Source organism: Ornithodoros turicata, chromosome 1 (genome assembly GCF_037126465.1).
Source record: "Ornithodoros turicata isolate Travis chromosome 1, ASM3712646v1, whole genome shotgun sequence".
NCBI lineage: Eukaryota > Metazoa > Arthropoda > Arachnida > Ixodida > Argasidae > Ornithodoros > Ornithodoros turicata.
In genome coordinates, this window is record NC_088201.1 from 209,522,344 (window position 1) to 209,542,083 (window position 19,740).

Genomic DNA, 19,740 nt, shown 5'->3' on the forward strand with positions numbered 1-19,740 from the left:
ACTTCGTTCTAATTCGTTTGAGTAAAATCTGCGCAGTCTTTGACCGAGGTATTTCATACACATGTTCCTGACATCGCAAAGATTACGGACATACCACAACCTTTGTGTTAATTTTGTTGCGTTGTCCCACTTTAAGAAAGTAAAATAAGCCGGACACCAGGGTGATCTCAGGCAGAATCAGGCAGGGCGGCCCGGTCGACCTCTCAGATATTTTTGTTTTCGTTCCAATATACTGGGTGTTTCAGTTAAATCCCCGGGATAAATAATACGCGAGCGCGTGCACCAATGGACGAACTTTTTTTTTTTTAAGTATCTGTCCGATTCCACCTACAAGCTGCGCACCGTGTGAATGACTGGGAAGCGCTCATTATTTAAGTACAAATTCAAATGAGTTTCGTAAAAAAAAAAACAATTTCTGGAGCACGGCGCTGTCGGCATTAAAATGGGTGTTACCCCTTTTGGGACCTTCAGTGGACACATTTTGAAGAAAAATCTGCCACCGAAGCGGGTCATTTGTTGCAGTAATTAATTGGTTTCGGTTTACTTGTCTTTTCCGCGGCTGGTCGCAGTGAAGCGCAAAAGGACGCTCTTCCACTCGCTTATCCACCAATGAATTATGTCCTTGCACCAATGAGTTACACCAATTAATAACACCAATGAATTACGTTCTTTTGCGCTTCACCGCGACCAGCCACCACAAAACATATGTAAATCGAAACCAATTAATTACAGCAACAAATGACTCGGATTCGGTGGCAGATTTTTCTCCAAAGGCTGTCCACTGAAGGTCCCAAAAGGGGTGTACTCATTTTAATGCCGATAGCGCCCTACTTTACAAGGTATGTTCTTTTTACGAAAGTCATTTAAATTTTTATTGAATTAATGAGCGCCTCCCACTCAGTCACACGGTGCGCAGCTTGTGCAGTGTGCGCAGGAGGTGGTATCGCGCAGATACTTGTAAAAAAGAAAATTCGTCGATTGGTGCACCCGTTCGCGAATTATTTAGGCCGGGGGATTTAACCGAAACATTCGGTATATCGAAGCCCACTGCTCAGGAAGTACGTTGGTGGAAGAAACAACTGATAATAACCTTTTTTTTTTAATAATGTTCAGGATTGACGCTTTCGAGCACTAGGCTTCCTCGCAAATTTCAGGCCGCGTATCTTAGCAGCCATTAAGGCCCCGCAGTTAAGTTTTTGCACGCTTATGGCCCATGTGCTGCTGTACTGTTTGCTCTATCTTTGAGTTTCTAGGTTATCCAGCCGTCCAGATAAAAAATAACAAAATCACGTCATTTGCAAAAAAATACACTTTTTCGGCGCGGAATTGTGTTTCTGCAAATACCACAGAGTTAACACGGGTGAGATCGTTAAAGGCTATTTGCATTCATATAAAAAACAAACATCCTTGGAAAAGCTCGGATGTGCTTCCTAGCGCGCGTTTAGTGAGGGTTGGTAAGACAAAAGCACGCAACTTTGGTTGCGTATTTTCCATATTCGCCCTCTTGTGACCTGATTCCCACTGATTACACATGTTGTTCGTCACAAGCTCGCATATCGTAGTGAAAAAAAAAATCACTTCAGAAGTGGCTAAGGTTCCGTTGCGGACACTCAAGCACCGCAGCACGTATGGCGCGCTGTCGAGAGCTGCGGTAGCGTTTTATGGCGCCTTAATTTGACGAAGGTCAGACACACAAGGTGCGAACTAAGAAGCTGCAGATCTGCTGCAGTATGGACGAGATAAGGGGCGGGTTGCTGGCATCGCCTGATGATCGCAGCATCGTAACGTCGTCCGTGCTCGTGCAATGAGCGGCGTTACGATGCTGCGATCTCCAGGCATCGTCATATAAAGCAGTGAAACATCATAAGTGTGTCATATCATCATCATCACAGTGTGTCATAAAGCAGTGAAACATAATCCGCTTTCCGGGCAGTTACTGGAGAGGCGAGTGGCACGTTGAGAAAGCTTGTCTTCGAGCCACTTCGTCTAGGTTAGAAACGTTCTATTCCTGCTGCGCGTGAAAACCCAAAAAAACCTCTGTGCTTCTTTGCAAATGCGTACAATGAACACAGCTCATAGCGCAGACCGTGTGACCATGTGTTCTGCGCGGACTACGATTGTAAGCAGTGCAGTGGTAAGAACTACGAAGCCAAAGCTAGCTGTAGCAAAGTGGGTGTTTACTGCAACGGGACTCAGGAAGAGTGGATGCGACGGTGTCGGTATAGTTAAGCACAACGAAACACTGTACAACCCTAGATATAAGGCAAACAAGATAATTATAAACGAGAAGCTGCCCTATTCAGATGCTTCGTATGCCGGCGCAATGCGTCGCAAACTATCGTACAACCAAAAAACGAGAATGGGAACACTCCCATCGGCGTTCCTGGAATAGAGTCCTTACATGTGTGGGGAAAGCAGGATGAACAGGTAATGGCGTTTGTGATGTGTACACGGCCCTAACTTCGAAGAGTACGTGGGGAAAAGCAGCCATCCACTCTTAGTCTCTGTCCCCTTTTCTGTTTACCATCAATTAAGGACCGTACGTGCTTTAAATTTGTGTTTTTTGCGTATGACAACGTTCATGGCCGATCTACGGAGCGTAATTGTGTAGCTGTGCGGAGCTGTGTAGATTGATATTTGAACTTTGTTTCGTAATAATCCTTATAGAACAGAACATGACTATCTCAAATTCAGGGACGAAAGTGAACTGTCCGCCCTCGCTGCGCCCGTCCTGGCACGGCATGTGTGCGCGGAGAGCCCAGAAATGAGCTTCACACACGTCTGAAGTGATTTTTTTTTTCTTTCACTACGTTACGTGAACTTGTTATGAACAATATGTGTGATGAATATGAACATATCGGCTTACTGCAGCAATGGACGAGGGCAAGGGGTTAGAACATAAAAGAGACAAATCGCTTGCAGACTCCCAAATAAGTGAAGTTTATTGAAAGACGAAGTATTTATAGAACAAACATTATACGTCATCAAGGGCATATCAGACCCAGTACACGTCATAAAGTTCACAGGTTCACCACGTGGTAGCCCATAGAAAGTGTTGCAGTCATACTCGTGACCTCGAGGGTTTACCTAGATTCAACAAATTACGGACCCCGTTAAGAAATTCCTTTTCCCGGTTAGTAAGCGATACGGAAGGGGAGCTGACACATTTTTCACCAAACATGCATGGGGATGGCAAAAGCCTCCGTTGCGTTAGGTATACGTAATTTGTTGAATCTAGGTGAACCCTCAAGGTCAGGAGTATGACTGCAACGCTTTCTATAGGCTACCACGTGGTGAACCTGTGAACTTTATGACGTGTACTGGGTCTGATATGCCCTTGATGACGTACAATGTTTGTTCTATAAATGCTTCCTCTTTCAATAAACTTCACTTAATTGAGAGTCTGCAGGTGGTTTCTCTTTTATGTTCCAACTCCTTGTCCGCGTCTATGTGGTGGCGCCACTGGTGGCTAACGAAGAAGCGCGAGAGCGCGTACTTCATATTCTCATTCTGGACTTGGCTGCGTACTGATCACAGCATGTTTATTCCCTGCATCTCATGTCACAGTCATTAAACGGTTACACACCCACGGCTATCTCAAATGGCGACGAGCGGGTCTCTGACTGAAATACAAGGGGACGAATCTGCAACGACGCCAACGTCGGGAGCAGCCTCTGATGATGCAGTACGACGGTTTCGAAGTCCCGGCACGTTCGATCCGGAGAAGGAGGACTGGAAGCTCTATGAGATTCGGTTCCAGACAGCGCTTCAAGTAGTAAGGGTCATCAACGACGCGGACATATGTGGACTTTTGATTTCGTCACTCAGTCCGGACGTTTTTAAACGACTCTACAACTTGCTGTAGCCTCGGACCGTCACAGAGGTACCTTTCAAAGACATTACGGCCGTGTTATCTGAACATTTCACGCCAAAGTGCTTCAGAGAATTTGAGAGGTCCAAGCTCTTCTCCGCACGCCAGCAAGAGGGCGAACCCGTCAAAGACTTCGTTCAGCGCTTGTCTGCAATAATTTCCCGTTGCGAATATGAAACGGAAACAGATGTCAGAGCCTGTTCCTTACTAACTGCCTTTATTGTGGGTCCCCGTGATCAACGCATTCGCGCCCGGCTCGTCCTCGAGAAGAGTCTAACTTTGGACACAGCGATTCGGCTGGCTGAAAGCTCTTTGGCCGCAGAGGCTGAATCGAAGCAGTTGCATGCGAGGACGGAAGTGCACAAGATGACATCCAGGAATGCCAGCAAGGAGTCTTGTTTCAGGTGTGGAAATTCCAACCACCTCCAGGAATCTTGCAGATTTCGTAACGAAGAGTGTCACGCTTGTGGGAAGATTGGTCATATTGCAAAGATGTGCCGTACATCCCAGCCACAGGCAAAACACAAGGCAAGAGGGTCCGCAAGGTGAAGCTTGTGACGGACGTGTTCCTTGCGGATGAAGAGGACGGGAAGTTCCTTACTTGCTAGATCAAGGACAAGCAGGTCGTTTTACAAGTGGATACTGGTTCCCGTGCCACGCTTCTGGATGATCGGACGTACAAGAAATTGGGCGAGCCAAGGCTACATCCCGCTCCAGTCCGTCTACGCGCCTTCAACAAGAATGAAATTCCGCTTCGTGGGGCGGTAGACCTCCATGTCTTCATCGATGGAAGAGAAGAAACCCTACCAGTTATCTTCACCAAGATGGAGCACACTAATCTCCTTGGGCGAGAGTGGATACGCAATCTAGGCATCAATCTCAACGAGCTGTTTGTTGGTTCCATTAGCTCAATCGCTGCGTTGGACGAGATTCTGGGGGCGTACAAAGATCTTTTTCGCAATCAGCTCGGTAGATGTACCAAGACCTTGGTTCATCTCCATCTCAAAAACGACGCTCAGCCAAAGTTTTTCAAGCCACGACCGATTCCTTTTGCGACTCGTGAGGCAGTACAAGCTGACCTACAACGTCAGGTAAAGAATGGCGTGCTGGAACCAGTCGAGGTGTCGGAATGGGCTACCCCCATTGTGGTTGTTCCGAAGCCGAATGGAGCTGTTCGAGTCTGCGGTGATTTCAGCGTCACAGTGAATCCCCAGATTGAGATCACGCAGTATCCTTTGCCTCGAACGGAAGTGCTGTTGGCAGTGCTAAATGGTGGCCAGAAGTTCACCAAATTGGACTTGTCTGAGGCGTACCTCCAGATGGAGTTAGATGACGAAGCGAAGAGGATATTGGTAATCAACACGCACAAAGGTTTATATCGGTTCAATCGAATGCCGTTTGGCATCGCATCTGCCCCTGCGGTGTTTCAGCGCACAATGGAGCAAGTGATTGCCGGAATTCCGTCTGTCGCTTGCTATCTGGACGACATAATTGTCACTGGCAAGAACGACACGGAGCATCTCAAGAACGTTGAGCAAGTCTTAGAGCGCCTTCGACAGTTTGGTTTCACACTGAAGAAGGAGAAGTGTGCCTTCATGTAGCACCAGGTGGAATACTTGGGACATGTTGTTACAGCGGAGGGATTTCGACCATCTGCCAAGAAGGTGTCGGCAATTTTGAACATGCCTCCTCCCACGCAAGTGTCAGAGTTGCGGGAGTTTCTCGGCATGATTCAGCACTACGCAAAGTATTTGCCCTCGTTGGCGGACGCCTGCGCTCCGCTTAACAACTTACTCAGGAAATCTGTGCCATGGCAATGGTCGGCGTCTTGCGTGGATGCGTTTGAGGCAATCAAGAAGATGCTCACTTCTGCCCAAATTCTCACACACTACGATCCGCACAAGGAGATCTTCCTGGCCGTGGATGCTTCTTCGAAGGGGCTTGGTGCAGTCATCTACCATCGTATTAACGGCCAAGATCGACCGATCGCACATGCATCAATGACATTGACACCAGCTGAGACCAAATACGCGCAGATAGAGCGGGAAGCCCTCGCCATTATCTTTGGGGTCAAGAAGTTTCACCAATATTTGTGGGGGCGAAGGTTTACGCTTTTCACAGACCACAAGCCTTTAACGGTGATTTTCGGGTGTAAAAAAGGCATTCTCGTTACTACAGCAAGTCGTCTACAGCGGTGGGCAATCATCCTCATGAGCTATTAGTTTGATATACAATTCAAGTCTACGAAAAACATCGCCAATGCTGATGGACTATCCAGGCTTCCAGAGGGCCCCGATTTGACGTTTGATGAGCAAATGCAGCGAGGAATTTTCACCGTCGAGGACGAAGAGATTAGGCGGTACACGACTTTCATATGTCTACTCTGCCAGTCACCGCTAAGCATATCGCAGACGCCACTCAGAAAGGTCACTGCTTGGCGCAAGTCTTGGAGTTTATTGTCAATGGCTGGCCAAAGAATCGAGAGCCACAGTTTGCCATATATTTTCAGAAGCGAACTGAGCTGACATCTCACAGAGGATGTGTCCTTTGGGGACTACGCACCGTGATTCCGGAGAAGTATCGAGCGGATTTGCTGGACACTCTACATGATTGTCATGTTGGACAGACCAAAATGAAAATGCTCGCCCGTTCATACTTGTGGTGGCCAGGTCGTGACAAGGATATTGAAGCAAGGGTGCGACGTTGTGATCAATGTGCATCCGTCGCGGCACAAGAATCTCCGGTGCCACTTCATCAGTGGGAGTCACCAGAGAAGCCCTGGTGTCGACTGCATGCTGATTTTGCAGAGCTGCATGGGAATCATTATTTTGTCTTAGTAGACGCTTTCAGCAAGTGACCAGAAGTTGTGCGCATGGTGTCTACCACAGCAATCAAGACTATTGAGGTGTTGAAAGACATCTTTCTTCACAATGGTCTTCCCGAGGTACTGGTGTCGGACAATGGCCCTCCTTTCACCAGTCAACTTTTCGAACGTTTCTTGTCGGAACAAGGAATTCATCATGTTCGGACACCTCCATATCATCCCAAGTCGAACGGACAAGCAGAGAACTTTGTCCGAACTTTAAAAGCTGCGCTGTCCCGTTCAAGCGTGGAGGACAAGGAGGTTTTGAGAAGTTTCGCTTTCAAATACTGGGTAACCCCACATGCGTCGACCGGCCGTCCACCACGTGAATTACTCAACAATCGGCATTATCGGTCCGTGCTGGATCTTGTACGGCCCGCTGGTCCGTCTTCATCTCCTCCTGCAACAGACGTCGCCGCTAAGGAACGTCAGAAGCGATGTCACGACAAACGAGCACGAGACAGATCTTTTGGGTCCAACACCTGTGTCTGGATGCATGACCCACACAAAAAGGGACACTGGAGTAGTGCGACCATTGTTGGCCAGGAGGGGAAGGTTATATTCCGAGTGCGAGACGCTGATGGTAAGATGCATCGCGTACATAAAGATCATCTGAAGCAAAGAGGAAGTCTTCAATCCTGGGAGGGCGAACTTCCTAGGGCATCGCCTGCCTCTTGTCTCTCACCAGACTGCCTCTTGCCATTCCCAGAAGTCGATGACACCTTCACCTCCTGTGGCGACAACCAGACATCAACTGAACCGCCTCCCGTTCGCAGGTCAACGTCGGCACCAGGAAACGAAGCAACGGGACCGGACAGCAGTGTACGCCGCTACCCCTTACGGGATCGTCATCATGTCGACCGCTACGGCTCGATCTAAAGGGGGAGGTATTGTGGTGGCGCCACTGGTGGCTAACGAAGAAGCGCGAGAGCGCGTACTTCATATTCTCATTCTGGACTTGGCTGCGTACTGATCACAGCATGTTTATTCCCTGCATCTCATGTCACAGTCATTAAACGGTTACACACCCACGGCTATCTCGGTCTATTGCTGCAGTAAGCCGACATGAACTTGTACCAACTGCCCCGCTTTGTCCCTCTTATGAATATAAACCACTTCACGAGTGGGCGAAGACGCGACCTAAGTTGCGCTTTTTTGCCTTACCACCCCTCACTAAAGGCGACTTAGGAAGTGTGTCTGAGTTTTTGCAAACATTATCTTTTATATGAATGGAAAGAGCGTTTAAAGACGAACAGAACGATGTTACCTACGGTAAAACCCTCTGGTAAAAGCAGTTGCGCGCCGAAAAAAAGTGCACTTTTTTAGTAAGTGAGGTGGTCTTGGGATTTTTAATCTGGACACCTGCAAAACCCAGAACATCAAAAGTAGAGCAAACAGTATAGGGGCACATGGGCAATAAGCGTGCAAAAATTAACTGCACGGCCTTAATGCCTTTGGAGATACGAGGCTTGAAAATTGCGATGAAGTGCACTGCTCGAAATGGTCAGTCTTGAACATTATAAAAAAAAAAATGTTTCGGATATTTTCAGTTGTTTACAGTGTACTTCCTAAGCACTAAGCTTCAATATATATTGGGCCGAAAAAAAATGGGAGGTCGACCGGACCACCCTGCCTTATTCTGCCTGTAATCACCCAGCATTTTACCTAGTCGACGGTACCGAGCCGGCACAGAATGCAGTGTGTACCTGATCTGAAACCGTACTCGAGCATGCCGAAAATAAGTCTACAGCCTTGCGCTGCCCGACGTCATAGCAGTTAATCCACAACAGAAAGGTATTGTGTCACGGCACCGTTGCGCTACCAGGAAGCAGGACCAAACATTTATTTCGCAAATCACCATATTCTGCGTATGTTCCTCCATCTCTCATGTTTTTGACTTGTTTAATATTTACTGGTCACGTGTAAAGGGAAATGTTTGGAGGTTGCTTAATCATATATTATTTCTTCCTATAGAGCTACACAACGGGTTTACATAAAAGTTGACTACGAGTCTCAAACTCATCCTTAACAGCCTTTGTAGTGCATGGAGCACGCGCTCGGCTCGCGCGCAGGAAACGCTGGCAAGGCTACTGGGAATTAGAGTCACTAAATAAGTTATGCTTCATAGTATCGACACTGAGTTCCAAGAGCGAGCATGCGCCATCTTGTTTCGGCGCCACGCCACCCACGCGCACGCGCACTGCAGCGCATGATGGCATCTATCGTGCGCGGGTGAAATGTTCATGACGAAAACCCGAGACTGGGAAAAAGACGAAAAACAGACGACACAACACAAAGTTTTTATCTGTGTCATTATCTGTGTCTGTACCATTTTATCTGTGAAATGTTCCTTTCGTTTACAAGCAGCAGTTGACGGCCTTGAGCTCACCTTGACATCCTCGGGAGGCTCTGGTTGACAATAGATGGACTATCGCATAACAATCATACACGCTTCTCTGTCCCACGGGGAACATTACGTTAGCCGTCTTTGATCCTCAAATGGGGATGATACCGGTGTGGTGCGGAAACAAGATGGCGCTCCTTCTCGCCCTTGGACCTCAGTGTCGATACTCTGAAGCAGTCGAAGCTTATTTAGTGACTCTATTGAGAATGAGTATGAGAGTCGTACTCATCTGTTATGCAAACGGCCCCTGGCCTACTCCATTCCTGCTTCATTCGGTGCACGATGGGATGCCACACACCTTTCAGAAGATACAGCAGTTGCTAGCAGAGGTCGGCCGCGACGTTTGCCTGGAAGCCCAGCGCTTGACAAGCGTCCGAGTAGCGCCGCTCCTCGTCTCTGAATAGCAGGTGCCGCAGTGCGTGCGTGGGGCACTAGCCACCGCGCTTACAAGGATAACTGCTTCAACTTGTTAAAAATAGACGCTAAAGGCATATTGCTATACGTCCTTGTTTGGTTGTTAGGTGAAAATCTGCGAAATTCTTAAACGCTTCTGCGGACTTCTTTTGCGTCCGAACCGCTTCCTTGCGAACCGGTTACCTGCATTTATTTTTTCGGGTGCTGCTCCGGTTCGGGTTCAGCAGTGTCGTAAAAATTTCGGTTCGGGTTCAGGTTCGGTTCCGGCAAAAATAACGGTTCGGGTACGCTTTTCGGTTTGGGTTTGAGCTCGGTTCGACACCCTGATTCAAATGAACGTGTAAACAAGTACGTACATATACACAAGTGAAGAGCTGTATGACACAGGGTCAATAGGAGAAGCTAGTGCAGAGTGCCCCTAACGTAGATCATATGATGTAATAATACGGAACGACAGGAGAACAATCGAAACCCATAATACAGAACATCAAGTTCATTATGTATTTCCTCAACTTTGCGGTTAACCGCGAGTCAGTTCTACCAATACAACTCGGTCGCGGCTGGAATTCTTTGCCTATAGATAACGCATTCCAGAGTTTGGCACCAAAAGAAGCAATAGTCTTCTACGTATACTGGTCCTGACAGAAGTTTACGGAACACGCGAGCGGTGTATTGTCTCCTGGGAACGACACCCTAGCGGCGAGTGGAAGCTGGCGAAATCAGGCCAGTTCACTGCCTCAGAGTGGTGGACGACTTCGCTCTTAGCGACACACTGCGGTAGTTTCGGTATGATTTAGAGATGGGATGAATCCAAAATTTTTCGAATCCGAATTCGAATTCAAGGAAGGCTTTGCGAATCCACGAATCTCGAATCTTTCGAATCCTTTCTTAAAAAAAGAGTTTGAAAAGTCAGGAAAAAACCGACACTTCTAGTGAAAAGTGTTTTGAAGCAGAATATGATGCCTTTGTTTAATGAAAAACAAATTAAATAATGCTTCAGTTTCAGGAGAAAATATACCCATATAGTTCTTTTTAAACGTAACTTATTTAACACGTTGTTCATCGACTACAAGAAATACATAAATTCTTGGATCTGAATTATTTGCTTAAAACTAAGCAACAGTCAAAAGCGAAACCAGTTTACTTTAATGTAACAGTTCCTGCATGAACAATTCCAGAGCTATATAAACAAACAAACAAGAAAACACCTGTTGGGCCAATGGGGCTTTCGGCAGACTTCGGAGGCGCCAATTTGAAAAACAAACAAACGTGGTTGGTGGATTCGAATTCGCGAATCTCGAATCCCGGCCTAGGATTCGAGGATTCCTGGGTTCGCGGATTCGATTGCAGATCCTTAGTATAATTACTCTTCCATGTGCCCGCGAAGTGAGTTTGGATTTGACTGTTGTGCTCGCCAGGAACACGTGATTTAACGATTGTTAAAACTGGGGGCTCGCCGCTATCATCGTGATAACAAGGATGAATCATGATGGCAACACTTTACGGTGTATTGCTTTTTGGTGGAAAGCCGTGATACGTAGACAAGAGAAATAAATATATCTTGTAAACGATTCCTTTATTACGGAGCTCAGTGGTGACCAGCTGATAAACAATTGACGCTGACATTGATAATCGATTGACTTATGAACAGTTGACGTTGAGTCACGTGTTGTTGGCGAGCACAACAGTTAAATCCAACTCACTTCGCGGGCGCATACAAGAGTAATCATACCGAAACTACCGCAGTGTGTCGCTAACAGCGCAGTCGTCCACCCCTCTGAGGCAGTGAACTGGCCTGATTTCGCCAGCTTCCGCTTGCCGCTAGGGTGTCGTACCGAGGTGAAAATACACCGCTCGCGTATCCCGTAAACTTTTGTCGGGCCCTGTACATACCGTACAAATCGTTCGGTCAATTCAAAGTATAGTCGTTCGCTTATCTGTCTGTTATGGTGTCTTTACGCTGTTGGATTCTTTCTAGGCACAAGTATGAACCTATAGGAATTGCCAATCGCATTTCAAACTGTAGTCCTGTAGTAGCCCTGTAGTGCAATTGGAGATTCGTAAGATTCGTGAATAAAACCATCCTTGGACTCGTCCCATGTATAATTTTGAGAAATGGCGATGGAAACAACACCTTCCGAAAGTCCAGAGTTCTATTTCCAATGTGACACCGTGGGACGCTACATTCGAGCCAAACTCGATGCGCATTCATGTAAACGCTAGAGCAATGTCGTCATTTCGGTTTCCACTCGATTCGATGCGCTTCTGTCGCTTTCATGTATACGCGACTACTGAAAACTAGTAGACGTAGAAGGTCAGCGATAGCCGAGACAGGTCAAGCCGAGCGGCGAGCTGGACATGAGGGTTTCTCATGGGAGGATTGAGGGGACAATCGCTGCATTCTCATTCGTCGTGTGCCCAGTGTTGTGTTGATTATCCTGTAGTATCACCCCCTCCATGTCATGCTGAGTACACCGGTTCTCTTGTTCGATACCCTCTACTATGAGGCCTATGGACTCTACGGGGAACTGCCTCAAATCCTAGTTCTAATCACAGTTTCTACTCGTATTGGTATTTTTTCCCCGTAGCCGTCTCCGCATCTGTGAAGTGGTTGAGACACATTGCTATTTGTTGCACTGTACTGCACGGCAGATTGTCACAGGGGAAAAAAAATATTTAGCGTATTTATTATTCGTATTTAGCCAGCCTTGGACACACATCGATGTCGAGCTCCTATGTCAGAGGAGTGGGAACTCCTCCCGTTCTCATTGGTTCTCGTTAGCACGTGACCTCTCTGAGTGCCGTCCCACTGGCGGAGATGCCCGCGGTATCGGATAATTGCTGATATCGAATAAGTCGAATTTCTGCAGGTCTAGCGCCTCTATCACTGTAAAATTTGCAGTGTTACACAATGGTTAGCACGGAATAAGCCAACCTCTCTTATATTTATCCAGGATAAATACTAACGGATTCTCACAGCTACCTTAGAATTAATGTACGTGAACTTACCGTAGCCAACTTTCTTACGAAACTGATGCAGTGTTCTCTTTATTTTATTTGTTCTGATGTAGCACATTAAAAAAAAAGTGGGAAAAAAAAGTAGTGTAATGGTGTTCAACGATCTGGTATATACTTTCTGCTGCCGTCGTTGACAACCGAGCCAATAAATAAATAGTAATCAAGAATCAATGCAAAATCTGTTCCGGTGGTGTCACGCGCCACTATGGAACGAACGTTTCCGCCTTTGCAATGGTGTAGACTCGGGCACAACATTACATGGTTTCGTTAATTCCGTAAGGTACTTAGCCAATAGTCACGGCACTACGAATATTTCAAAGTGCACATGCCACGCTGTAGAACCATGGTGTTTCTTTTATGTGCTTCGCAAGAACACATGGCTGAACCTGGATTCACGGGGCAAACTGCGAAGCTTCCAGCAAAGTGTCAACTTCAAACAAGGCGGTTCCATGACTATCCGAGGAACCTACAAGAAGACGGGACAATCCGACAAGTGAGTGACCTTTTGAACTTGACCAGTAATACATGTGCGCATAGCTGCAAAAAACCCACCACACAGAGAGCACTAAAGTATCGTCCCAGAAAGATGCCACAATTAGATGTATAAATAATAAAGCGGTGTTTCGTACACAACCCATGTTCTGTAATGTTATCGGATCCATCCTCGTAGCGACCACAATAAAACGCGGTACAGGAACGTATGGGAACATCGGGGAACTTGTGGGTGAGATCGACACGGTAATTTTCATCGCCTCTTAACGGTCAAATTGACCTAGTTTCGTTGTATCCCGTGCTGTGCCAAGCAAATCCACTGAATATTTACTCACTTTCATTGAAGAGGACATCGCCTATACTTACGGAACACCTAGAACAGTCATTAGCGACAACGACAAATTGCTCATATCTATGGCAGCGACAAAGTATTTCGCCGACCGCCACATCGCACGACAGACTACAGTGCCCTACGCTCCGGATAATAAGGGTATCGCCGAACGGGCCAACGGCAGACTTTTACCCGTGCTTCGCAAAAACATTAGCGGAGACATTGACCATTGGAGTGCGTACCTGAAGTGTTCCACTTTACAGCTTACACATTAAATGAACGAGTTTTATATATTCGTACTCCCTCTGCAGCTAAGGAAGCCCCAGTGATATTAACATCATGATGATTGATGACGTAAGCCAGGCACACGAATGAGAGCGCTGCGCAGGCGATTATCTACGAGGTCGTCTGCTTGCCGTTTGCATTGTGATATACTAATGGCGAATTCTACTGGCAGAGCCTTTATTACCCTGCTCCGGGTGGAGTTGCTTGCATTCTCACGGCGGGATCGCACGGTTTGTTTTGTCGATGGAATGCCAGCATGCAGAACGATTCAGGATGCGCGCTCTGTACCCAACGCCAACTAGATACAGAAAGCCTGCGCGCTCGTCGACTTGACGTAACAAATAAGAGACAGCCAATCAGGGTCGTGTTTTTCAACGGCCGTAGCCAATCACAAACGTGCTTTCGGCTGGTCATGGCCATGGAGAAGAACCACTGTCGTCTGCGAGTTGTGATTGAACGTCAATGGGAAGAGTTGGAAATAAAGTGCAAAACTGTCTCAGTCTTTCTCAAAAGTGATTTTCTGGAAAGCGTCTTGTACTTTTCATTCAAGTATTTAGGTCTGCAGGTTCCAGGTGAGCTGCAATCATTTCCGGGTTCTTGTATTGGCAGGACGGTAAATCGCAGTAGCAGACGAATTCTGACTATACAGGGTGTTTAAAAAAACGTGCCATTCGGACTTTATAAAAAATCGGCGCGACGGAAAAATACGGGGTAAACGGCATTTGTGTGGCAACTGAATTTGCCATCTTGCAAAAATATTTTCATTTGATTTTAATTAAAATAAATTGAATATCTTTAATTGAACTCCAAAATTTCCCAAGTCAACCTAACGTTTTTTTCTTTGGTTTTTGCAGAATTTGAGAGCCCGTAGAGAACTTAGCCAGATCCACGAAGAAATCCGCTCGATATTGCAAATGGAACTGAAAAAAAAAAAAAAAATCCCGAAATTGAGGCTTCAAAGTTTCGGGTATTCAACGGCGCACCAAATCAGTCGCAAAGATGCGCAGAGAGCAGGACATGCTCCTGCCCCCATGAAAGATAGAAAGTCGAAAAAAAAGAGGGCGGGAAAAAACAGGCAGAATCATTTTTGTTTGCCGCTTCTCAACGTATGGTGGAATGTCAACCGCCTTGTTATCGGCACGTCTTGTGCTGAACGAGGAAACGGAAACGGTCTCCGACCAATAGCACGGTCCAATAGCACGGAAACGGTCCCATAGCGGTCCCATAGCGCGAAAGCAACAGCGCTGGCCAGCAGCAGAAATTCTCTGCTGCTCTCGTATCCGAATTTTTAGTTGCTGTGCTGCCCTGCTGCCCCCTGGGCACGCGGTCTCGCAAACCAATCAGGACGTTCGTCGGTGTTGTTTTCGTTCGACGGTGTTTACGGTTAGCAGGGCGGTGACGGCTGAAGGTTTGTGTCTGGTTGTTCTGCGATTTGTTTCTGAGGAACTGAACACGCTTGTGGTTTGCTTTTTTTTAGTGAGTGTCCAATTATCGGTATCGCATGAATGCGGTTTCAGGACATGCTGACATATACATTTATATTACTATCTGCAACTAATATAGTGTTCGACCAAACGTGCGTGAAAACATACGTTGTACCAGAGTTACAGTCGCTTGTTTTCTGGTAAGGACTTTATAACCCGTGACCTGATAACGTACAAGCAAATTAGTTACACGTCCACCCTGCATGAAAACCATACCAACCACATTTCCTGTGGGGCTCGACGCCTTGCGAGCTAGATCGTTGTAAATGAAACTGGCCCTTGAAAAGGGTTCGGCAGAGGTAGACAATGTTCAGACAACAAAAAAGTTCGATGGAGATAGACAATGAACTGGTTATCTTATCAAAGCAGGCAGAAACTAGCGATGGCTTCCAAAGGGGCCTTTGTTTTCGTTAGAGAGCATCATTTCACTAACAGCAACGTACGCATTTGACAGTCACGGTAAATGAAAATATGGAATACTTGTAACGAGACGACATTTATACGACAAAATCCCGTAGAAGGGTCTCCACGCAACCGTAGCAAAGGCTGTTCTGCACAGCAGTGCGAAAGGACGATCCTTCGTTGAATGTCACGAATGCATGGCATGGAATGACATGGCAGGCTGGCCTGGCCTGGCCTGGCCTGGCCTGGCCTAGCCGAGCCGAAGTGAACTGAGCCTAGCCGATCCGAGCCGAGCAGAAACCAACCCAACCCAAGGATGGGCATTTTTTTACAAACATTGAAATGAAAATAGTCATCGTAGAATGTAAAAAAACAATGTTCAAGTTTCCGGCGATAACGATTCATAAGTAAACAGAAAACGGTTGAGAACATTAAATAGTTTAATTAGCGGAAAACGAGACTTTCGTGCAGTAGGCTGCACTTCTTCAGGTTTGAGGACCTGTTACCAATAGTCAAGAATATATCAACGCAAGTCGCAAAAGAGTAGAAGGCGAGGGTTGAGAAGGATACGAATAAATGTACTACAAAGGAGGTCGCAGACAAGTTCGGGCAGACATACAAATATGTCTACAGATATGTCTTCCCGAACTATGTTACTTTTCGTTTACTAAGTTACTGTGTTACTATGTTACTATGTTTCGTTTTCTGTTTACTAATGAAAATAGTATTTAAAATACATGTATTTATATTTTCTATCTCAATACAGCTTTGAAAAATGTATTTATAATTAGATTTAAATACCGATTTTGGGGTATTTATTTTTGTAAATACTTCATAAATCCTCAAATAGGCAAGATACTGACTAATATGTTTTAGTACCTGCGCATTTGACCTTTCTGTAAAGAAGGCAAAGCAGGGTTTGGAGAACCGCGCCGTTATGCGGTGTTTTTGCAATCACACAAATGCGACAAACCATTTTAGCCGGCGAGTTTTTTACTCTTGTTACTGAGAGCGTTCGGGCTACCCGATGACCTTCTTGTACGAAGCATCTTCGTCAAATTTCATACAACCCTTTCTTCATCAGCACTTGTGGAGAGGTGTTTCTACTCTGCGAATCTGATTCTACAGCCGAACAGAAGGTACCTAGGAGAAAAACTCGTAATATTAAAATCATCGCCATGATAATCTAACAAGCCAATGCTGTTGTTCCTTGCTGCTTTGTTTTTGCGATCATCAGTATGATTATATCAGAAAATTCCAGGTGACATCTTCCTCACACTATTGATGGTGAGAGCTACGGTATTTATATAGCATATTTATATTTTGTGTGTAAAAAGTCTTAAACAGTATTTATGCAGAGTACTGAAATCCTTTTTTCAACAAAGTATTTTGTATTTCTGTTTAAATACTCCAAAAATGTATCTATGCCCATCCCTGTGACGCAACCTACACTAACCGAAGCCAGCCCAACCCAGGCTGACCTGACCTAACGAAACGCAACCCAGCCTAATATTACCGGGATTCTGTTAGACGCAGTGCACATCCAGTTTTGCGTTTAAAAACAGCGAACATCGATGGTAGGGAGACAGAACTCGACTTGCAGCAGGCGGCGTTGCCAGATTGTTGGTAGATTAAACGCCTCATGATGTTACAGTTCTCAAAACTTTAAATTCATGTCTAAATTTGAGCGTCCATGGACACACACTACTTGGGAACTCGTGGTTGGGGATTCTCAAGGCTCGAGCTCTAATCAGCGATATTTAATCACTTTGGACCTGTTGGAGTGTTCCACCGAAACAGGCGGTAAAGCTTGATGCGTTTGCTCCAACAGGATACGTCTAGGATTGCGAAATGGAAGCACCGATACGACCGCTGACGTAGATCCCCCGTCGGACCCCAGCCCAGAGACAATGCTCCATCTGACCATAGAGGGAGGCAACCTTGTTCTCGTCTTGGAGGGGAAGCAAAGGATACTGCTGACAGGCGTAGACGGATCGCACACCATCCCTGTGAAGGTCATCGAAAACTTCGTCATCAAATCCGTTTTCGAGGTTAGTGCAACGAATGTACTGAGAATGAGGATGTCGTCCACCGGCCACCACAGGATAAATATGAGACTGCATTAAATAACGGTCGGCTCAACACAGGCCAGAGAGAGCCCAATCCACCAGGACAGAGCCTTGACACAGTTATATCGTGAACGTCGCTTGGTATACTTCAAGCTGGAACGACGAGTGCTGGAATGAGTGCGATTGTTAGGAAACTTCACCAACCAGAAATATATGTGGCCCTTCTACCCATACCCGTACAGTATACTTAATCATGATGTGTGGTATCAAAGGCTCAGAAAGGGGCAATGCATAGGACCTTCACACTTTTTATGTAATGCGTTGTAAAATGGATCACTGATATCTTCCAAGAGCGCAAGTGGGCCACGTCCTTCAATACAACACAACTATTGTCCACATTCCTTGAAACGAATTTCAAAGTAGTTCGTCTTAGCATACACATATTTTTTTTTCATTATCAAGGCCACGACTGTCTGGAAACAAATTGGTCGGTAGCGTTTCACATTGTCGTAACTACCCTTTTTAGAGGCTGGTCCGATGACAGCTCTTTTTGGTGCCAAAGCAATTTTCAAGGCATTTGAAATAGCGAGAAGCGTATTGTTATTTAAATGTAAATTTATTTTAAGATCAGTATAAACGTATGCCAACACTGTCGGAGTGTGGGTACAGCTTTGAACAGATGTTCACAGTACACCATGGTGTCGCATTTCACCATTGTAGCGACACTCAAGCAGTAAACAGGAGCGGAGGCATATACTGGAAGAGGTGTAAAATAGTCAGCGAGCCGTTTCCTCTTTAATTCCTTCGTGACATCTACCAGGTGGCCGTTCCGATTAACGAAGTACGCCAGTGCGCCGTTCCGAAAACTTTTCTCCAAAACTGTGACAGAGAGATTACTAACAACAAAGAGGCGGTCATCTCGGTCACCAAACAATTGTGCACTTGATGGTGGCAGGACGTTTTACCAAGTTGAACAATGTTGCTCCGGAACAAAGTAGTTACTTGTAGAAGTAATTGCAATTTTGCATTTTTTTACACTTTGGTGACGCACGCATTCGGACGCAGGTATGTGAACAGCGGAATGGATTGCTTACAACGCACGCATACGCATGCAGGCGCTAGCACGCAGCAGAACGCACTAGTGTGAACCCTGCTTAAGCCAATGAGCGCCGAGCGGGATTTTCAACGCCTTCCACTCCGGTGGCCGCCATGTTGAAAACAGTCTCGCAGAGAGAAACCTACCGCGCACGGTCGGTAGGTGGCCTGGCGATTCGTTCTCCGCTTGCGAGCTGCTACGTGCGTCGGAAAAAGTTAAGCTCAGGCAAACTCCTTGCGTTCTCCTGCGGGAGGTCGCGCACGTACCTGTTTCCACGGTAACCAGCGCCCGCGCGCATCGGCACGCAACAGAACGCACTAGTGTGAACCATGCTTAAGAGAGCATACCAGCTCTCCGTCCCAATGTATTTCCTATGGAACAGTTTTTATGCTTTCTCTCGGTAATAGCCGCGCAGATTTTGGCGCGGGTGCTTTCATCATAAAGAGGAAGACGAGATGAAACTAGTTACGCTGCAGGATTTCTCATATATGTCGTATGTATTTTACGGCGACGTCACGAATGCGAAAAAAATACACAATTTTTCTCCTCCCTCTTTGAACAGGTTTTATTAAACTTCTATAGCCATTTCGAAAAAAACATTCCATTTACTTTCTCTGGAATTATTTCAGGAATCGATAGACATCAAGTTTATATGTCTACCACTTTCAGTTTTTATAAAAAAGCATGAAAAGTGAGTACGGATAAATACCGTCTCAAAGCCCCGTAAGCCGCGTCATTCTGTGTCTCCCTCTAGCCGCGCACAGGAAAAACCGCGGAACATTTTGACCGTATCCATCCGCCGACCATGCAGCGCGCACGCGCACTGTAGTGATCTCTCTCTCCTCTTTACTTTCATGGACAGCGGACTTATAGCATGGCCTTGGAGACCAGAACAAAAGCTTACTTAGCTGCTCGTAAAGTGATTATTGTCAGCCAGCATTGTCGGGGGGGGGGGGGACGTTGGGTAGACGAGCCAGCGTTGTCGCGGCCCGTGTAAGAGACCACCGAGAC

The 19,740-nt window shown here is 46.3% G+C and overlaps 1 protein-coding gene across 1 annotated transcript in view; it reads left to right on the top strand.

Annotated features, from left to right (window-relative positions):
* Positions 1–19,740, top strand: part of LOC135375940 (uncharacterized) — a 47,825-nt gene that overhangs the window by 21,498 nt on the left and 6,587 nt on the right. Inside the window, exons 5-6 of the mRNA XM_064608569.1 lie at positions 12,942–13,063; positions 17,396–17,615. Of these exons, the coding sequence (XP_064464639.1) occupies positions 12,942–13,063; positions 17,396–17,615 (342 nt within the window). The remainder of the gene's footprint in view (positions 1–12,941; positions 13,064–17,395; positions 17,616–19,740) is intronic.